The sequence below is a fragment of the Dermacentor variabilis genome, chromosome 5, assembly GCF_050947875.1.
Source record: "Dermacentor variabilis isolate Ectoservices chromosome 5, ASM5094787v1, whole genome shotgun sequence".
NCBI classification, from domain to species: Eukaryota; Metazoa; Arthropoda; class Arachnida; order Ixodida; family Ixodidae; genus Dermacentor; species Dermacentor variabilis.
Window position 1 is genome coordinate 178,365,225 of NC_134572.1, and position 22,804 is coordinate 178,388,028.

The window sequence follows — 22,804 nt, forward strand, 5'->3', positions numbered from 1 at the left end:
ATGAAATTTACCAGAAGAAACTTTACGAAAGTAATGGCTCTCAAAACACTCAATATCTTTTAAGGCACTAAAAGAATGGAGCAGTGCAGACGTGGAAGCATCGGCTCCGTTTTTTTCCATGCTCCGCTTGCCAATTTTGAAAGTACAACGAAAAGAAGCATACCACTGGATCCGCGAAGTGACGGCGAATCGACTGACACCAAGATTCGAGGTGGGGCTGGTATTTTCACAATTTTACGGAACCTTTAACGCTCCTAGACGCCAACCTGAGCTTAGCGGCGCTAAGCTTAGTAAGGAGTAGGGCGTTTGTTGAGCCTAGTAAGCCAACCTGCCCACAGGCATGGCGGATTCAAACATGGAAGATGAAGATTGTGCTGGAAATAAAGGAAACAATGCTCAGGACGACTTCGGCTGGCAAGTAGTGGCTGGCCGAAGATCACGGGTTAGCACAAAAGCTGTGGAGGAGAAGAGCAAATTGCCACGTAATCAGCGAGAGCATGGCATCAAGAAAACCGCCGTCGGTGGAATGGTTAAGAATCGGATTATCAAAGACTCTAGGATGCCTCAACTGCCCGAGGAGCACAGAAAGATTATTATACGACCTCGAGGAGGGCTCAATTTGAACAACGTGAGCACCACCACGATTGGCTCCGCAGTCATCGAGGCGTCCGGCCTAACGGAAGAGGAGGCCCGTGAAGATGTTGTCTGCCCGAACATCACTCAAACTATCATCGTAGTCAGCACATCTAAGCCCGAACATGCTGCGAAGTACGTTAGAATCAAGTCATTCAAGATTATGGAAGCGGAATACGAGGCAAATGCATACGAAGCGGCACCACATGCCACATGCAAAGGCGTCATCCGACGAGTGGACATCAGAGACTCGCAAGCTATGATAACAAGAAATATCGTGCATGACTTGAACCCGCTTGCGCTGGCTGCTAAGCGCATCAAGACGTCGGTATCGGTCATTGTACTTTTAGATGGACTGAAAGTGCCCAATTTTATCAGGTATGGATCCAAACTAGTGAGATGCTACCTTTACAGGAAGCAATTCGACGTCTGCTTCACCTGCGGAAGGGTCGGGCACCGCTCTGATGTGTGTCCAACACCTGAGTGTTCAGTGCAGGGGATGTGGAACTCGCAACCCAGGAGATGAACATGTGTGTGTACCTAGGTGTAAATTTTGTGAAGGCGATCACCCTACCGGCGACAAGTTTTGTGAGCAAAGATTTCAAGTCCCTTACATCGTACGACTCCGTCGAAGAGAGCGCAACAGTACTCAGTCGTCAACAAGAGCGCAGTCGAGGGCGCAACAGCTGGCGCCCAACTATCGCCCCGAGGGCAGGGAGCACTCACGCTCCAGGAGTCGCACCACATCCAGGCATCATTCACTATCCAGGGAGAGAAGGCGCTCCAAGTCAAGGGAAGCGCAGGTGCGCTTCGTGCAAAGGGACTCAATACCTGGCGAGAAGAACACGCCAGGGACCACCTGGCCTGACAAAGTCAAAGGTATGGCAAGGGTTGCTGGGGGTGCCTCGGCGACTGTGGGCGAGGACAATGATGCCATAATAGAGCAATTAATTAATGAAGTAACTTCTTTAAGAAAAACTAATGAAGAATTGACCAGGCAGGTAGTAGAGCTTCGTAAAAAAGAGCAGTCAAGCCCTGCTAGAGTAGAGATAGATAGACCTGTAAGCAAAAGCAACGATCCAGGGCAATCCAGCTCCCCTGCCCCTAAAGAGAGAGCGGTGAGTTCCGAGGATGATTCAGTCTGCTCAGACCTCAGGGATATAAAAGAGGCAATTAAAGCGATAAGAGAGACAGTGGAAACGACCAAATTTGAAGTGGACAAATTGTGGAAATGGAAGCTAATGGCGGAGAAAAGACTTAGGAAAATGGAGTTGCGAGGGGATGATGACGATGAGTATCTGCCATCGGAGGCGGATTGTATAAAGTCTATTCCTGGATTGTCGGCGGCCGTCACAAAGAGGAAAATAGCGGGTTATAGAAAAGCAGCCTCACCTAATAACAATGGACAGTAATCATGGATTTAACGTGTGGCAATGGAACTGTCGTGCGTTCCAACAAATGTGTGTTGGAACTGTGGGTTCCAACACAAAAAAGCAGCACTGCAACAGGTGATCAGGTCACCTGAGGCCAGGTCAAAGGTAATTATGCTGCAGGAAACCTTAGCGGACGAAATTATGCTTACTAGGTACAAAGTTACATGTAGAGACAAAAAATGGGGAGGGGGTTGGCAACCCTCATTGACAAAAAGTTGCCATTCATTGAGCATAATATTTACCTTAGGGATTCGAGATTTTAATTTATTTTAGTTGAGATAATACTTCAAAGGAACAGTGGTATGACGCAAAGCATATTCTGCTTGAATATTTACAGCAGTCCTAACGACATGAGACAGAGGTTTAGAGCACTCTTCAACAAGGTGCTTTCGGTTGCCAAAAACTCCCCGCTCATTATTGGAGGGGACTTTAATGCTCTCTTTCACACATGGGGATACAATTGGAACACAAAGAATGGAGAGGAGCTATGGAGCCTTGCCATGGTTCTGGGGTTATGCTTGATTACTGATCCGGCGTATCCCACCCGTTGTGGCACGTCCACAAGCAGGGACTCCACACCAGATCTTACTTTTGTAAACAATTCAAGAGGAGCCAATTGGGAAAATTCAAACTTGGATCTCGGCAGCGATCATTACATCATACACATAACCATACGCATACCAAGACAGGAAACTAGAATCTTCAATTTCACTGATTGGGATCAGTTCAGACAAATCAAGGCAAACAGAAGGAAAGTGGGGCCTCTAGATGCCGAGCCGGAGCCCCTTCAGACATGGGTCATTTAGCTCAGAGAGGACGTCAGAGAGGGCACTAAAGAAACCAGGACAGAGGAAAATATTCAAGCTATGGACAGCAGGCTGGCGCATCTGATTGAGGCCAAACACGTTGTATTCCAGAGATGGAAAACGCAGAGACTTAACAGGAGGCTAAGGAAAGAAAAAATAGCGCAATTATGCCGACGACATATGAAATATGCCGACGACATAACCATATGGAGTGCCAAGTTTTTATGTTTTAGAGAACACACTGAAAGACATGGGGTTGAAATGCTCGGCAGCCAAATCAGAACTCTTAGTCATTAAACATCACAGAAAAGGTCGTAAACCTAGAGGTTAAATTCCGGAAGATGAGTCAAGAGTGTGCTTATACACTCATGAAGGATCCGCAATCAGGTTAGTTAAAAAAATCAAGGTGCTTGGGTATTACATAGACGGAAACAATGCTAACTGTAGAACAGTACAACATATCTCGAATAAAACAGATGAAGTCATTAGGTTACCAGGGAGAATTACCAATAGACACAGAGGCTTAGGAGAAGACAGCGCTTTTAAGCTAATACACGCATTTGCTCTCTGTCACTTCACTTATGTGGCTGGATTATTCAAATGGAAGCAGGCAGAACTTAACAAACTTGATGTGATGCTCAGGAAGCTCGTTAAAGTAGCCCTAGGGATGCCCAGTAACGCTGCAACCGACAAACTCATGAGTCTAGGGGTGCACAACACAATGGAAGAAATCGCGGAGGCCAAACAGCTAGCGCAACACGAAAGATTGACAAAGTCACGAGCTAGCAGGAACATATTACAGGCAATAGGTGCAGAACTGAATACATCAAGAAGCCCGATTGAGGCTGAAGTAGAATTAAGGACTTTAGTTAGGAACAAGATCAGAACCAACCCTCTCCCCAGAAACATGCACCCAGAATATAATGTCGAAAGGAGAAAGGCAAGAGCTAAAGCAATCTTGCAGGAAATAGAGCAGCAGAACCAACTAGCAGCTATAGTCGATGCTGCCTGGGTGAAAGGTAAAGAAGCATATACGGCCATTGTATCAAATTATCAAGGGAAGGTGCAAGACGCTCTCACTATTTTTAGCAAGGACCCCATGGTGGCGGAACAAGCGGCAATTGCTCTAGGCATCAGGAGTAATAAGTGGGCCTGCATTTACAGTGATTCGAAATCCGCTGTAAAGTGTTTTGATAAAGGCTACGTAGCTGGAGTTGTAGCTAAACTTTCTGAAAAGACTGCGATTATGAGAACTGAAATGCGATGGTTTCCTGCGCATATGGGGAAAGTGGACGAGACTCGGGTAAACCTCAATGAGGTTGCTCATGACTTGGCACGAGGACTTGCTAACCGTGACAGTCACAACTGAGCCGTTCACCATCAAGCCAGGGAATCTAGAGATCATTTAATAACGTACAATGACGTTACCAAACATTACTATTTAGGACGCAGACAATTCCCATTGCCACATTCAAAACTGAACAGGGCTCAGGCAGTCTCACTGCACTTATTGCAAACGGGTACATATCCCACACCGTACACCATCAATAAAATATATCCAGAGAGGGAGATTAAGATGGACTGCAACGATTGTAATGACATCATTGGAATCAGACATACGCTGGCGGGGTGTCCCGCGACTCCTGGCCTGACAGTGCCAACGTGGAAGCGGCCAGCCTTGGCTTCAGAAGTCGAGCCTCCGGACCTCCGGACACACACACACACACACACACACACACACACACACACACACACACACACACACACACACACACACGCACACGCACACGCACACGCACACACACACACACACACACACACACACACACACACACACACACACACACGCACGCACGCACGCACGCACGCACGCACGCACACACACACACACACACACACACACACACCAAAAGCATCGAACACTAAAAATAAGAACAAATTATGGAAAGCAAACAATGACTTATCAAATACCTGTCATCCTAAACAAATTTGGAGGAATGCTAAATTTTGAATGTAAATCATGTGTATTTAAGCGCCATGTTATGGAGACATTGTTGTCCTCTGGTATAAAGTACAATTAGAACTAAACATTGCTTTTAGTAATGCAAAACCAGTGTAAAACAAAAAACGCACTGTAAATATTGTCTTGTGTGCCTGCTATTGTGTATATTGGATCAACGTTATCCATTATCTGAAAGGTTTTTACAGTCTACAAGTGCAATGCATATTTTATACTGTGTGTAAATTTAGACATTCACGATGCAATGTGGGAGCTGTTGATGTGTACTGCTGTACAAGTGACACGTTCTCGTACCTCTAGGACAGTGTAAAATGTCACGTTTTATGTCTTCTCTTGTTCAGCACAATTTTATTTTCAATGTTTTGTAACTCCATCGCTCCGAACTGTGTACTGGGTCAGAGGCCTCGTTAGGCACCAACAGCCTTTAGCTCGTCTTTAGTCCCTGCATCAGCTTTTATATTCTGTCTGCTGCGAAAACTGAAATAAATAAAGTAACCCCCCCCCTCCCCCGGTGTCATCACTTACTGCAGTGTGAATGTTGTCGGCGCAACATGTAATTTATCCAATCAAATCAAATCTAGTTTATTTCAACATACAACTGATGCTGAGGACTGTGGACAAAAAGCCAGCTAGGCTTGATGTGGTCCATGGCCCCGTTTTACAGGCAGCAACAAATGCAATACAGGATTAGCACGGTTGAATGCAATAGTAATTGGAAAAATAGGATTTTCACAATAATAACTGCAAAACATTAATCATGATAACTATGAGCAAGTATTACAAAAAAAGTAAAGCTTACACGATGAGTAATTCTCATAAATACAACTAGTCATGAAATACATCACAAAATACACAAGAGATAATAAAACAAATGCATCACTATGTACATCTATAGGGAGTTGTAGAATAGGGGCCCCAATAGTTTGGGGCCCCAAAGAGCTTTGCGGGTGTTAGCGTTGGGGCACGTAGGAGCGAAGAGTTTTAGAATAGGGTTTTACGTTTGCGGATAGCGTCTTGCGCTGACAGCGCCGCTACGGCGTCAAAGAAAAGCTATTAGAAATAATTAAATAAAATATACCATTTTATGATAGCAATAATAATTTTGACTCTCGTGTATTCGCATTTAATTACAATTTAGAGGTTATTCTGTAAGCAGCAAACAATTAGTTGCGCTTAGTTTTGAGCAAACCAACTTTACTAGCCTTCACCAGCCAAGCTTAGCCGTGTTAGGCCTACAAGCCATAAAATCCACAATCGAATTCAAAATCTGCGGCGTCTAATGAGTCAATCTTCATAACACACGCTAGTTGAAAGAAAGCGATAACCGCAGTCACTTCTCCTAGCTTGCGAACTTCACGCGTTACCTCGAATCGAACCCAGTTTGGTGCTAGGTTAGAGCCGTCGCTTCGATGGGTGCCACCATGTTTGCCGACGCAAAACTTTTGGGGCCGCTATTTGGGCTCCCGCTAAATCGGTGAAATAGCGTTCCCAACGCAAAACCCAAAGGCAGTTTGCGTCTTGCGCATGCGCAGTGGCTTCGACGCTGTTTCTTTGGGGCCCCAAAACGTTTGGGGCCCCTATTCTAAAACTCTCTTATATTACGGCACAATATATGAAAATGTTTCATATAGTAACGTATACAGAAGGATTCGATACGCACAATACAAAAAAACATCATTATACAAGAATTGAACCTGTTGAAAGAACATTCATGTCTATATACGTATTTGCATCTATATATATGTTTATCCGAGAACAGAAATAAGCATTACTTTATGTTTGCCTTGTTTAAATAGTAGGGTAGTCGAAAACGTAGTATTTGATAAGTATAACTTGTTCTAGGCCTTGGTAGTTCCCATATTTCAGAACTCCTTGTACTGACGGCCTTATGTTTTGCTATTAAGTTGGAAATACGTTTTAGGGTGTCGTTGTTCCTTTTACTACTGCACTGTCTCTGTACAGTGCAGTACATTTTAAACGCGAACGATTTCTGACCTATCTAATGCGTTGTTTCGTTTCGAGGTTCACGTGCATTTGTAACAGCGGCTGAATTCAGACTCCGAAACATGCACTAGGGACTGCTCCATGCTTGTAAACCTGTCACGGGGCGAATACACGTGGTACTTCCATTTAAATGACGTAAAAGGCGTTCATTTCCGTTCGTTCCAGTTCGGGTTTACATATCTGAGCACGGTAGATTTCTCCCCGTGTGGGGAAAGCGATCCTTCCTGACAGCGACAATGCCTAATATTTGTTCCGTGTCAACGTGTCGGTCCGGTTGCGAGGGTGCCGACGAGAAGGCATCTTTCTTTTGTTTCTGCGCCACTGACTTACGAGAGGTTGCCGCGGCGACAGACTCTCGGACCAGCCGCGGTAGACCAGTGGCTGTGTAATTGCACTGCCAAGCTCGAGGTCGCGGGTTGGAGACCCTCTGCAGCCGCCGCATTTCACTTGGTGGTGAAACGCAATAACTCTCCTGTAATTAGGTTTAGGAGCAGGGTAAAGAATCCCAGGAGGTCAAAATTAATTCAGAGATAACCTTGTGATTTAGGCGCGTAATACCCCAGAATTGAATGTAAATTTTAGGACTTACACTTTCGCTTTCGACTGGAAACACGATCGCATGTGTGGAAAACATTTTGATACCGAATATGTTATTCGTGCAGACGGGAGCACAGTGCACGGAATGCTTCGCTGCACCTTGAGTAGTCTAATCTTAAAGCAGCCGGCATTGAGAGGATTTTGAAGGCCTGCCGGTTTATACTTACCTGTCTAAGCCGAAAGAAGAGCGTCGGCCGGTGACGCTATGTCGTCCGCTGAAACGAGAGCTGCTTGGAGTTGCCGTCCAATAAGACCTTTGTGAGGGCAACTGTGATGCCCTTTCGTTCTAGGCGAACAGGCCTAACAGGGATCATGCCTCGGCAAGGGGTTTCGTCGGCATAGCGCGCAGATCTCCATTCCTACAAAAGAAGTTCTAAAATATTTTATTTCCTGCCATAAGGATTACTTTTAGAATAACTCTTTGCTCTTTTTTTTCTTCTTTCAGGATACTCTTTATCCTTTCGGCAGAAGACCAGGTGAGCATGGAAACTTGCTGACAGGGTCATCGTGTGGGCACAGCGACTCCCAGAGTGCGTGGCCCCCGTCAGTGATGAAGCGTTTGTATTGTACAAACAGTCGCGTTTCTATACAATGCAAAATGTAATTGAACTGGTTCAAAACAGTTCAGGTCGCCGATCTGGCTAATGCATTGGTCGGGCTGTGGCACGTTGCTGGATTACCGAGTGTAAGTGCATGGGACCAAGCATTACAGTAGACGGGCACTCTAGCTAAACCTGCTATAGGGACAATCAAGGTTTGATGTATCTTCACTAAATCCCTTAAAGTTGAAACTGAAACTTAAAGGAAGAAAGAACCCACGTGGACAGATATTGGTGAACGTGCCTACCAACATGTTGTGAGAAATACTGCTTTTAAATTTGTTGCGTTCACCTTGAACCAGCTGTGAATCAAGAGTGGCTCAGTGGCTATAGGCTTGTCTGTTGGCTATACTACGAGGTCACGTCTTCGATTCCTGGCTACGGAGGCATCGTTGGATTACCATTATAAAACTCACCGATATAGTTTTATAATGCCTGTCGTAAAATATTCTTGAAGAAAAAATATCACATGACGACTACGAGTGTACGCGAATGCTTAAGCGATGTTGAAGGCTGGCGTGGATTCAACTATCTATAGCATTGCGCTTCACTCTACGCACGATCTGATGCCGATTGGCGCTCTGCACAGTTCCTGAACCAACGCAGAGTCACTTCATTAGCAGGGGCGAGATGATTACAAGAGATTACGTCGTCGCACTACGCAACCGGTAGGTTGCACCGCGAGCAGCGCTTTACGGTTCCACACGCAATGAGGAAAATTGAACGGAGATTTCGTCGCCAATTATTTCGGTCCACATGGCCATTTTTTTATCTAAAACACGGAACCAAACTTTTCTGTCGATTCTCTTGAATTCCCTAATATAAATATGTGCCGTAACAATCGTTACAAAAAACTTAAATATTGTCCTTAATATAAAGAGTAAAATAATTGCTTTGTTTTTTTTTCTTGCCTGGGCATTTAGTTCCCCTGCAGTGACGTCATCTGGGTAAATTTTGTACGCATTCTCTTAAAAAGAGTGTTCGAAATAAAAAAAAAAGCACTGTATCCTGTAGTTCTCTCGTTCAGAAGAGCATCTTGGGCTTGTTGGTACATAAAGTCAGAGCAATGTAGCACAAACTTGAGACAGGGACACAGGAGGCAAAATGACACAAGCACAAACTTTCAGGAAACGTTTATTTGAAGTGGTACATACCTACATGCATCAATGACAGTGAGTGCGCATGATCACAAAGCTATTTAATATCGACACGAAGAAACGCAAGTTCTTTTGCAGACAACCTGGCGGATGGTACGTTTACACGTCGTGTGTCCAGTTTATCATCTCGGCCTCAATTATTTCTGTTCCTTGCTTTTCTTTATTCTCGACTATCACGTCAGCTACCTGTAAATGTGGCTGACGTCCGCACGTGATGTAATGTGGGGTAAGAAGGCCGTCCTTTGACTTGCGCACATTACCGTTGTGTTCTCTGAGACGGTCATTTAAGCATCTAGTGGACTACCCGATCTAATATTTGACGCAGCTGAATGGGATTCTGTACAAGGCATAATCAACACAATTGACAAATTTAGATTTACGCTCCTTTGATCAACGTTCCAGATTTTCTTTCTTTAGATATGTTTCTCATGCGGAGGTTGATAAGCTTTTTAGGAACACTGAACATCACAGTTACCTCTGCACGACCCACAATCTTTTTGAGATTGAGAGAAATATTCCGAATGTAATGCACTACTAGAACTTCACATGTTCTGTCAGTGCGCTCGATGGTGCGGGCATTTAGTTATTGAAGCAAACATTCCGCCACGGTGACCTCTGGGATAATTGGATAACGAGCTTTCTAAAGGGAGCTGCGTGGTTGCAGAGCGCCTGATCAATCAAATGTGGGCAAGTTTTCAAGGCAGCGTTTGGAAACGTCAAGTTGACGGTGCTCCTTCTCACGAGCTTTGTCCTGCTTCCCCTGTCCCTGTCTCAAGTTTACGCCATTGCTCCGAGGACCTTTCGTTGACTAGAAGCCCCAAAGGGGGGGAAGGACGGTTCTGCGCTTTCTCTTGACCTCTGGCGTGCAAGGCGAGCAACGTAAGCCTTAGAACGGAGCCGACGATCTTTCTGTCAATCGCCGAGTGGCTTGAAAGCTTCTTTAGAATACTGTGCTTCATTAACGAGCAGTTTTGTATTTCGCCTCTAGGTAGGACGAAATGCCAAGTGTTCTGAGAAGCAGCTATAAGCCTAAGATGCAAGTTTCGGTCAGAGTTGCAAGTTTAAGAGCTCCGAATGGTCAAAATCAACCCGGAAACCTTCTCCGCGGTCTGCCTTATAATTCTGTTTCTTTGCGAAGTAAACAACTACAATTTATTTCTGTAAACGAGCGGAATATAATACAGTTCTCGGAGTTATATTATCTTTATAGTAGGCTTTGAAAAGTTCGTAACAAGCTCTCAAAATGTGTCCTTAAATCTTTCGCAGAATCTAGGATGGCCATGATGTCCGGGAGCAGGAGACCCTCAGCTTCTTCGTCCATTGAAGAGATCGAGGTTTGATCCTTTTTATTTTCTCGCTTTCTTGAATGCTTTCTTTATTGCAGTTTGCTTTAGCTAGCATAGAAAAAATGAGTAAACCGCGGAGGGTATAAAGTTGAACGTGTTTACCCCAACCACGTATATCAGTGAATAAAGAATTGCGGCAGAACCCACCTCACGATGATTGCCGACGGCAATGCGTTTGTATTGATTCAATATAGCGACACAGTATATTGTCACCGTCGACTAATAAAAATCGGGCCCCTCGGTTAACCCCCTTTGTTCTCGTTTATTACATAACGAGGGTCTCGAATCCGGCAACATTTATGCCTTCGTGTAGCATGTGTGGATTTATTGACCGGTTGCCTTCACCCAAAAAAGATCACGTTCTCGTGACGTCTGCGGCAGAATGTATGTTTCACGTCCGCCGCCAAGGTCTGTGAATGGTGACGCTGGCTAACGCTCCCAGGGTTCTACTAGGAAACATAAATATCCAAGAAAATATATGAGGAAACGACACCGTGGTAGCTGAATTGGCCGAGCATCGCACGAGAAATGCGAAGTTAGTGGGATGGTTTCCCACCTGCTGCAAGTTGTTTCTTCATCCACTTTTACTTCCATTAATTTATCATTTCATTATTTCATTTGGTAAGCACAAGTAATTTCCCCTATGTTGTGCTCGGTGTCAGTGTTCAATTCTTGTGATATGACTAATAAAAATTGGGCCCCTCGGTTAACCCCCTTTCTTCTCGTTTATCACCCTCGCAACGAGTAATGTATGAGGCGTGTACTACGGCGGGACTCCTCTTTCGCGATTCCTTGAAACTCGGCGCCATTTTGCGTGGCCTCGGCAATGCACGGCGGGTCGGTGCATGCGAGCACTGAAAAACGAGTCATGCGGCAATCGGGCTCCTCTCTCGCGCTTCTTTCTGGACGCGATGCGCCATCTTGCGGCATCGCCGAGGAGTACGCACGTGGCCTCCGAGACCAGATGCGTGGTCCGCCGGTGCCTGCGAACGCTGATAATTGTTCCCTCGCTCGCCGCCTCCTCAGTGGTGCATTATCAATGAGCCAAGTTGGTGAGAGGCTCGTTAAAGAGCTGCACGTACCCAATGCATTCGTGGTGCAACTCGCCAAAGCGTTGGCCTGAAAGGCGTTCATTGAAAAGTTCTAAGGAAAATAGGGGGAAGGCGGGAGATGGAAATTCAAGGCGATGGGCAAGACGAGAACAAGGTGAAAGTGGGAGACAACGTTTGGAAAAGTGTACTTGTCTTTTTCAAGGCGCTGTAGGCTTTTCATGGCACAGTGAATGAATTTTAAGTGCCACAGTTCTCAATTATTATGCCTCTGGACGTCTTCTGTCTGCGCAGATTATGTCTGGGCAATCTTCTTTGCATTTGCACGGAGAAAACAATAAGAGTGCTTTAATATTTGGCCAGTAAGGGCAGGTAAAGCGTAGTAAATAAATTAACAAGGATGTGTGAAACCAGAAGCTCGAAGAGGACACAAATCAATTCACTAATAACCATTCCCGCGGTAGACGAGCGATGGCAGTGTCAGAGTTCCCTGCAGTAATTTTAGCTGCGAACTTTTAGGCTGTGAGCGAAGTCACTACTAGCGCAAGGCAATATTGGGACCTCCGCTTGGCGGCTGTTCCACTCCGAAGATTCATGCCAGTTTACTCACTTGCAGTGCTACAGTCCGTGGGGCAAAGGACTCGGCAACCCGTCGCCCAACCAGAACTTCAAGCGGCGGTCACGTGAGAGGACCATCGCCGAGGAGACCGACACAACGGTACTCACCGAATTGAACCTACGAGATGTTTGCCCGATAACGAAACAATTTCTTTTTCTCAAGATGAGCATCGATGACACTGCAACACCGCACAAAATTGTGACAAATGAAAGAGACAGAAGTAATGCAAAGAAAAAGAAAGCGTGTGTATATTTGTCGTGCAAGCGGTGACACGTACTCATGGATGTTAAGTACTGACCTACCTGATGACTATAAGCGATGGCTCACGAACAGAGGGGTGCGGCCTCCTACTCCGTCCGCAACTGCTCATGTGGCGCCTGCGCGTGGCCGCGGGGCCGTATCTTGCAAGCAATCTGCGTTGGGGGCGGAGTCTAGGTGCTTCGGTGGCTCGTATCTTGGTGCGTGCTGTGTGTCCTCGGCGCTCGCTCTGAGCTGAAGCGATAGACAGCACGAATGTCACTTCGCTCGCTGCTGCTGCCGCGTTTCCTCACGCCAGAGTTTTGACAGCAAGTGTCCGGGATCAACGAGTGTGACGTGTTCATGTTTGCTGCCCGCGCCGACACCGTGCTTGTTAATTCAGTTAGCAAGCGAATGTTCACTAGCTGATACGGCCGATAAAATACTACCCTTAATTTGTGCGGCTGTCTGCTAATTTGCTATCGCAATCGCTGCTTCGCCTTTCTGGCCAAACAGCGAATTTTTTTTTATCTGGTGCCACGCATAGTGGAATTTATGTATGAGCAAGCCTGCCTGAATTAAGTTACAAATAAAAGAAGGAAACTCTTCAATACTGAAAGAGAAACTCGCGATCAGATTTTTTTATTGAGCGCTAAGCATCTGTTAAAGAAATGAAACAACTAAGAAGTGAGTTGGCTGAATATGAGAATGCCCAAGTGCCTTACCAAGGAATTAGGCTTTGTTCAAAGATATTTGCTGATCATGTAACCCACTTAATGTATTGTCTAGCTCCTTATTTAATTAATTTGTACTGCTAGCCCCATGACAATCTCAACTATAATTAATTAAATGCTTAATTAACTAATTAATTAATATAATTAATTAATTAATTAGTTAACTACTTTTACCACTGAACTTTCGTCTATTTAAGCCGCTTGTAAGTGAGAAACAACTGGAATAGGGTCGTACCTGCTACCCCATGGTAACGGCAGTAAAAAACGAAGGAACAGAATGTCACTATATGCGCGTACTGCTGTGTTCGATAAAGGCGATACGTTTATTGCAAGACTTCGTTATAACGAAGTAGAAGGGAGAGCCAGACTTATTTCGTTATATCTATTACTTGGTTATATTCATTATTGCAGGTAGTGCACCATGAATCTATATAGGGATTACAAAGGGAATTTTGCTAACTTCGGTACACACGGTTTCGTTATAACGAAGTGTAATACTATAGGACTGCAGATTACTTACACGCCTTGCAATAACGGTGGAACTGGCCAAGTAATGAATTAGTTTGCTTTTTAAATCGAGACAACAGATTCGAAGGCGGCCAGAAGGGAGGCACTCTTACTGAATGACTGCAAATTATTTAAGGTACGTTAACTGCTCCACGTGTTCGCTCATAAACTGGTGCCTCTCTTACGCAACAAACGCAGCTATCTTGCATCAGAGTGATTCTGAACAGTACCTTGCATTCTTCTTTCTCTTTGCAGACTGTAATAAATACTGAATTGAATTTCCTAAGATTGAAATGATTGCTGCTTACATATACATGTTTTGAATACAAGAGGGAAAGCAAGATCCTTTAGCCAAAGGCTGTAGTTGTGGATCCAACTCAAAAAAACAAATAGGAAAACAGCAGTTTGGGACAGCGCAGTTTGCGTCAGAAAATAAAGCACAAAAAAGAAACGATGAAAATTCACTTAAAACATGAACATAAATTCATGGGTCAATTTGTAACAATTTTTGAAGAATAGGTAATATACAACATGATTCCTACTGACGTATGTCAAGAGCACTAACTGAATGCACAAAATGCATCTTTATAGAGATGTATACATATATCGAAGTCCATGTTGGTTTTTACCCTTTATATTCCAACACAAACGAATATTCAAAATTTCTAACAGCGAATTCTCGAATCAACCTAGAAGCGAATAACAACAATAAGAACTGTTCGATTCGCATTCAGTGTTTTAGATATTCGTGCACTTCCAATATAACGAAAAATATGAGACGCTATAAGCTGCTTGCACATGTGTACGTGAAGGGGATTGTTTCTTTTGTCTGTTTTAACCATTGTAATGAATCACTCGCGTACGGCCCTACAAAGTACCACGTGATTGCTGCTATTTATTTTTATTTTTTTCTGTTTTTACATCCTGCGGTCTGAATTCAAGCGCTGACCTCAGAAAGGGTGAATTATTATTGCTACTATTTTTCAGGATCAAACGTTCTTTACCGGTGGACGCTCGCCCGCAAGAATTCCAAGGAGAGCCAGAAGCCGAGGCGTGAGCGACGTCACGCTTCAAGAAGGTAAGCTCTAAGCCGAACACCTTTATTATAGTGTATGTACCGTCAATACACATACTACGCGGGCTTGAGCGACCAAACGAAACGTCTAAGCGAAGTAATCGCGCCCCCGAATCGAAAAAGTGATGCCACCGTGGGGGGCTGTTGAAAGCCATAGTGTTCACGCATGCTGCCCATACCGCTCGAATGACCCCGCACCACGACATCGAGGACGTTTCTATACGAAAATCACCAACTCGGCCAAGTGATCACTGCGGTTGCAAATTAATACATGCCATTGGACTGCACTCACTATAGAATGAACGCGCTTTTACGATAGCCTCACCGTTGAAGGGACAGCCGAAATAATCTTTTAAAAAAATTTAACTGTGGGGTATAACGTTTCGGGAAACTGCCAATGCGCTAAGTGGGAGGCCGTAGTGCTGGACTCCAGGTTAATTTTGGCCACCTGGGGTTCGTTAACATACAAGTTAATCTATATATACGAGCGATATTGCGTTTCGCTCCCATCGAAACGGGGCCGCCGCCGCAACCGGGCATCGAGCCCGGCACCTCGAGCTCAGCTGCGCGTTGCTGCAGCCACTACGCTACCGCGACGGGTAGTAGAAAAAAGAAAGATTATTTCCGTAGTAGCAGACGAAAAGTTTCGTAAATAGTTAGTCAATATCCACATAATTGTACATCTTAAATTTCAAATAATATTGATAAGGTCAAAGCAGATTGAACCGCTGTGAGTCGGTTCGCTAAATTCAGAGAACCGGAGAGTTGCCTGATGACTGCAGACGCTTGAAAGCAGTTTCGGCTAGAGTGTGCTAAAAATCCGATATTTCCAGCTGCTATTAAGGAAGTATTAGTTGTGTCTTCTACCCGCCATGGTAGCCTAGTGTCTGCGGCATTGCATTGCTGAGGTGGAGCCGCATGCTAGGCATTCAGCCAGGCAAATCCTTCTCTCCAACGTCCATTCAGGGATCTCTCTCTCTCTCTCTCTGCTTCTTATTGAAGGTTCTTTATTTAATTTTTCTGTTGTACCCGTAGGTTTAGGTCTAGCTTCTTGCTTTTCTTGTTTGTTTGTTTTTCGGCTGTTCAACACCATGCAACGTTGGTGTGCGCATAGTGTCTTCCGTTTGCCCAAGAAGCAGCGAGAGTACAATTTGATTTTCCTCATTATTATCGGCTCAGTGCATTCCAAACGTGCCCACTTCCCTTCTACACTTACTCAAAAAATGTAAGATGGACCTCCTAGCTTCGTTCTGTCTACTGCGTACCTCGCACGTTTCTCGTTTCTGTTCTTTCTTTCTTTGCATTTACTTTTCTCTCCTTTTTCTGTGCTCGTGCGTCGTTCTTGGCTTCCCCGTTCGCCTCCACCAGACGGCGACACCGAGGACACCTTTCCGTGGGCGAGATCCACGGTGCCACCACGCGAGAGGCAGGGCGCCCTGGCTGGCCTGTCATTCAGCGAGAAGATGGTGAGCGTGGGTGCGTTCAATGAATGGTCGCGCACCGTGTTTGGCCCTTGTAAACAGGTGAGGCGAACGCGTAAAGTCGTCCACACTTGTAGAGCGCTGAATCTGTACATTGTGATCCAAGAAAAAATCGATATCTCTGCGTTCCTGCCCGATTTCTATCTTTTCTATCTATATTTCTATCTTAAAAGACTCTTACAGAATACCACTCCTTTTGTCTCGTGTGCTGCGTCACGCCAGGTCTCCTCCGCGCATTCTTATGACGCCGTACGTGCGAGGCGCTTGAGCGCAACGTATTTCCATTACTCGCGCTTTCAAGGGTTCGCCTTGAGCCGAAACTGCCATTTTAGAAGCAAAGCTTCCTTTGCGAAACCTCCCGGAGTTCCCTGGCTGTGGCTGATGGGTGCTGCTGTCTTTCCGAATAGCTCGTACACAAAAAAGATTCAGTTACGCGCCCGACGGTGGGATCCAAAATCTGTCTTTGATACTTCAACCATAATGCCACTATTGCACGTATACTTCTGTCGAGCTTCTAGCACGTCCCGGACTCGTACGGTACTTCTAGCTCTTTTGAATGATCACCGCGTATGCGACTCGAGGGCACGCCGCTTGCCTTTACGCCAAGTGCGCGCGAATGAATTGGGCATATTTGTAGCATTTGATTACCATTTTCACGAAAGCATAGCTTCGCAGAGATTCCAGGACGTCGGTTGAATCTGCGTGCTTTGGTTTTGTTCCTATTTGGCAGCCTTTCTTCTTGCCATTTACGGATAGTGACTTACGCGTAAAGGCCATGTTATTTCCATAACTTATCTGTCTGTTCTTTTTTTTTCACAGGGTTGGTCTACGTCCGACCACAATCCAAAGAAAACCAAGGAAGAGAATCGGGAGTACTTGGAGTCCCTGAGTAAGTGTGCCCGGGAACTTGGTATTTGTGTTGTGTGTGGACCAGTTATTGCTGTGTAAGTGAAGCGTTCTTGTTTGAGCAGTTCTGGTCTATTTGTTACATTGACATGCGAACGTTTTCGTGCAAATGCACCGTGTCGCAAAGCAGTATCCATTGGCTTTCAAGGCTACAAAGAGTTTATTTCTCGTTCGTCAGAACAAATGGCCGAATGTGAGATTAAATGCGTAACACCGCTAGACCGATCTTCCTTTCTCGTCTATGCTTCTCCAATTGTAGGCCTCGAAAAAGAATTTAAAGGGACACTGAAAATATTTTCTCACTAATCCTAGAATAGCCTCTCTATTAAGGGGCGTCGTCTCACGACTGTCATGCCGCACAAATTCTTGGAGTCCTATTGGAGAAGCCAATATTGTGCCAAAAAACTGTCGCAAACTTAAAAATACTGAATACGCGATCAGTGAAGACTTCTCTGTCCAAATACGCGACATAAGGAAAAAACTGTGGGATAGTGTAAAATCAATGAAAGGTGGCGCTCGTTTACGATAAAGTCCGAATCAACGGAGAATTGTTTCAGTGGGATGAAGAAAAGAACTGCCGGGTACCTGTAAAGGCACAGACAAGTGCGAGTAAAAGCCGAAAAACCGGGAAGGAATTGGACCACACCTACGCCCCCGACCGCCACAAAAACGAAACAAATAACCTTTGCAAACGTAAATGCGCGTAGTATCCTGAACAAGCTTGACGCACTGGAGTCTCTTCTTATCAGCCTAGAGCCCGACTTTATGGCGATTACAGAAACGTGGCTTACAGATCACATACAGGACAAAGAAATAGCACCGCCCGACTATGTGATTGTGCGCAAAGACAGATTAACGCGAGGGGGAGGAGTGGATTTACTAATAAATAAGAAAATTTCTTTTACTGTCTTACCAGAAGTCGAGAATGCCGAAGCACTTTTTTGCAAACTCAGTTTTGGTGCGACGACTATCAGTGTCGGTTGTATATACCGTGGCCCTTCGACTGATGAGCGCGCAATGACATCATTATATCAGTATATGGAACTTCATGCACAAAAATCCCGGCTGATCCTTCTTGGGGATTTCAAACTTCCAGATATCGACCGGCAACCATGTGTTATCGTTCTCCTTGTTCAGAAATTGTTTTTGATATTATGCTTAGTTTTGACTTGTCACAAGTTGTCAACGAGACCACACGTGTTCAAGGCAATGCGTCCAATATTCTTGACCTAATCTTTCTGAGCAATCACTTTTCGATCAATAAAACTAACTTAGCAGTGCTAGATGGGATATCAGATCACAAATTAACATTATGCACTACTCCCATTCAGGCCCCAACAAATCCTTCTATTTTTAAAATTAATTATCCAGAATTTACAAAAGCTGACGACTCAAGCATAGTCAATTACTTAATTTTGGAGTATCAGTCAGTTGAAGAACTCGCTAATTCTACAGACACTGATATAGACGCGTTATGGGAAAGGTTTAAAGCCATTGTATCCTACTGCATCAATAACTATATACCAATAAGAACCAAACGAATAAATAGAAATAACCCATGGATAACACGTGATGTCATTCATGCGAAGCGCAAAGTGAAGCGACTAAGGAAATTGCTCAAAACAAAAAAAGGTCCTCAACATAAACGTAAACTCACGTGTGCTGTCAATGAAATGAAAGCAAAGATTAGTACAGCGAAAGCACATTTCTTTTCAGTTACGCTTCCTAACTTTTTAAAACATTCCCCTGGAATGTCTTGGAAGTATCTTAGCCCCAAAAAACAAAGCTACACTCTCAATTCTCAGGAACAAAATTTAAGTTTTGCAAATTCATTAAATACATACTTCCAGTCTGTGTTCGCTGCTGACGATGGTCGCATTCCGGAGGTGAATCACTACAACCAGAGACCGCTAGACATGCCAACGATAACTGAGTCAGGAGTCCTCAACTTATTACTATCAATAGACACAAAAAAAGGAAACGACCCGGACAATATTCCCAACACTTTTCTTCAAAGATATGCCGAAGTCAACGCGAAATATCTACATCTAATATTTAACAAATCCTTATCAACATGTAGCCTTGCAAATGAATGGAAAATAACGAAAGTAATCCCCGTTCATAAAGCAGGAAGCAAAAGTGATGTCGGTAATTACAGACCAATATCGCTAACGTCCACAGTAGGGAAATTATTAGAGCATATCATATTAAAGCATATCACGAGCTATCTAGAGCAAGCAGAAATATTATCGCCTATCCAGCATGGTTTCCGGCGGGGACTTTCAACAATAACCCAATTACTTGAATTAACGCATGACTTATCCCAAAGTATTAATAATCAAAAACAAGTTGACTTAATAGCATTAGATTTTTCCAAGGCGTTTTATAAAGTAACCCATCAAAAACTAATCAGCAAACTGAAAACAACTTTAGGCAATGGTTCTATTGTCAATTGGATTGAAGATTACTTAACTAACCGCTTTTAGTATGTTGTTGTTAACAATGAAATTTCTTCAATTGCAAAAGTTACATCGGGGGTGCCTCAAGGGTGCGTCCTTGCTCCCACTTTATTCCTTATTTATATTAATGATTCGCCCTCTAACATCCGCGTTAACATGAAGCTTTTTGCCGACGACTGCATTCTTTATAATGTAATTGACTCTATGAATGATCACGTTGATTTAAACAGCGCCCTTCATGATGTAGTGAAGAAGTAAAAAGTGGCAGATGGAACTGAACATTAACAAAACTGCCTTTTTATCTATAACCCGCAAAAAGCATAGGTCGGACTTCGAATACATTATCAATAACAAACCACTCACCCGAGTTCATGAGCTTAAATATCTTGGCTTGATCATTTCACATGACCTAAGATGGGAATCGCTTATTAACAGTATCATACCATCTGCTTTAAAACGGCTGTCCTACCTCAGAAGAAGACTTCGAGCTGCGCTATCGGAAATTAAACTGCTATCATACAACGCATTTATTCGCCCAGTTCTCGAATATGGTAACACAATTTGGTTTCCTTATACACAACAGCTTATTAACAAGCTAGAAGGAGTGCAGCGAAAGGCAATTAGATTCATCTTTAACAAATACAAGAATAGCGATTCACCTACCCAACTGCTAAAACAAGCCGGTATTCCTACTCTGCGAAACCGCGCCAAGCTAGCATGACTAAAATTATTGTTCCAATTAATACACAATGCATTACTAATAAATGCATCGTTTTATATATCCCTAGCTGACACCAGACCTTCCTGCCATACGCATTCATTAACACTTAAAGAATATGCATTTCGCACTTACTGTTTTAGATATTCGTTCTTTCCTCTTGCAATAAGAGAATGGAATAGCCTGGACCCCTGCATAACGACTAACACATCGTTGCCGAAATTTGTAACCCTTGTAGAAGAGCTGTTGCGCAATAATTAGATTATGTTAGCCGGAAATAACACCAGTCACGTCATTGTATAAAATGAAATCTGTATGAGCATTGTATTTGCCTATGCAATGTCACCCCTTTTTGCCAAATGAAATGTACCATTCTTATTAACGCGATAGCGTTAAGGAGCTCGTGTCGCAGAAAAGCCGGTGTCGTCGGCGTCGGTGTCGGTGTCGGCGTCCGCGGCGTTGGCCGTGAGCGATAAATCCCAGCAAGCACTTCATGAATAAAAAACAACTTGCAAGATGGGCTGGGTGGGAATCAAACCAGGGTCTCCGGAGTGTGAGACGGAGACGTTACCACTGAGCCACGAGTTCGATGCTTCAAAGCGGTACAAAAGCGCCTCTAGTGAACGCGGTGTTGCCTTAGAAACGAGCTGTTTCTAAGGCTCAGGCGTGCGTCGCTTGCTCAGGCGCACATTTCGTTGTCGCGCCGAACGCTGCGTTGCTCGACGCTCACCGCGTCCGATGCGGGGCGCGTAGTCGCTGCGCCGTAGCCCATTGTCCCTTTGGCGGATCGACGGGAACGCTGTCGCGTTCCACTCTTGAAGGCGAAGCTTAAGCGTCCTCCAATTTTTTCCTACCATGTGTGTATATCTGCTTCGTGTCGATTGCAAATATCATTGTTGAAATCATGTAAACCTGTTTTTATCGCTATTTGTGAGTATATAATATATGCCCAACCTGGTAAAAATCCCACTGGGATTGACAGTATCTGAAATAAATAAAATAAATAAATAGGGCAAGGCCCTAGTAGCTTTTCCGCAATTCTTCGATGTGTAAATTTATTTATTTATTTATTTATTTATTTATTAATTTATTTATTTATTGCAGCACCTGCTGAAGGAGATTACTTCCTCCATCGACTCGTTTACTGTAGATAAAGCGAGAGAATAAAGTATTTAGTCTGCCCACTGTATTTCAAACTGCTTAGATGTTCAATGCTTCTGAGTGCTCAGCGAGTCAAACACGATACAAGGTAAATATACCTGGTAGCGAAGCTTCCATAGGAGCCCATACGTTCAAAACATGGCGGTCCATCGCCGGTTCAAGGGGCTTAGCGCCATCTGTATGTGGTGGGAACACTTCCGGCGGAAGAAAAAATAACGTGACGCCATGTCCGTTAAAAGCAGAAGTGACGTCATTTTGTTCTCGAAGGCGCGAAATTTGTTTTGTTGTCTTTCCTTTGGAGCTATATACTCAAATGCCCCGCCATTCGACTTGATGGGCGTTTCGAGCTTTCAGCGTGGAAAGCGATGCAGGAAAAGGCCAGCCGCATGGTTGTCGAAATCACATCCCTGCTCAGAACATACTTTCTTTGGAGGCCGACGAAAGGCTTTAGGTGTAGAGTGCTGATCCTATTGTCGGATGCCAAGCCCGTCGGCCAGCGCAGTCGCACGAAAACAACTACACAATTATCTAGCGGTCGTAACTCACTACTTTTGACTGAACAGATTAAGAAGCAAAGAAGCTCCCCGCGTCACCAAATTCAGACAAACTTCGACAAGCAAGAAAGCACAAATTGTGAGGGGGGCGTATTTCAACAGGTGATACGAGTGCGCCTTTCTGCCCATTTCAAGACGTGCATTGCACTGCGAGTGATAGTGGCGTCAACGCCCCCTGTAGCGATGGGCGCTGAAAAGAAATGCATTTGTTAATAATAATTCAATTAAACGTATTTTCATAACTCATCAGGAATATATAAAATTGACTAGGAATGTTATTTTCCTTGAATGAATCTAACTGTGTCTCGTTTGAATTACAAAACGCGTTTTTCTTTCCCAATGTTTGTTCCCTCCAAACATAGTCGCGCTTCAATCGCTGCTCCCATAACCCCCCATGCTGATGTCGGTGACAATCTGTACTGAACCGTTTTTCGCCCGAAGCTTCGCGACCTATTTGAATCGACCTTGCACGATACTCGGAGCCCATTGCTGCAGGTCCATTTTGCACCACGGGTGGGCGCTGCATACGCCGACGTGATCGATTGCGAAACACAGTGACGGCTTTTGTGAACGCATTGTGACTGCATTTGTCCCCCAGCAAAAGCAACAATGCGTTCACCGGTGGCACATGAGGCGCCGGCTGCCACGTGGTCCGGTTATCGCGTTTGAATCGCTGAGCCCTGTTCCAATCCCTATATTGGCGCTGTAC

General features: G+C 44.4%; 1 protein-coding gene across 4 annotated transcripts in view; it reads left to right on the top strand.

Annotated features, from left to right (window-relative positions):
• Positions 1-22,804, top strand: part of LOC142582045 (uncharacterized) — a 170,152-nt gene that overhangs the window by 116,928 nt on the left and 30,420 nt on the right. The window contains exons 7-12 of one of the 4 annotated variants that reach the window (XM_075691465.1): positions 7,939-8,023; positions 10,516-10,583; positions 12,261-12,362; positions 14,729-14,819; positions 16,185-16,292; positions 17,117-17,186. In XM_075691465.1, the coding sequence (XP_075547580.1) occupies positions 7,939-8,023; positions 10,516-10,583; positions 12,261-12,362; positions 14,729-14,819; positions 16,185-16,292; positions 17,117-17,186 (524 nt within the window). The remainder of the gene's footprint in view (positions 1-7,938; positions 8,024-10,515; positions 10,584-12,260; positions 12,363-14,728; positions 14,820-16,184; positions 16,293-17,116; positions 17,187-22,804) is intronic. The other 3 variants (XM_075691463.1, XM_075691464.1, XM_075691466.1) reach the window with 3 other exon arrangements.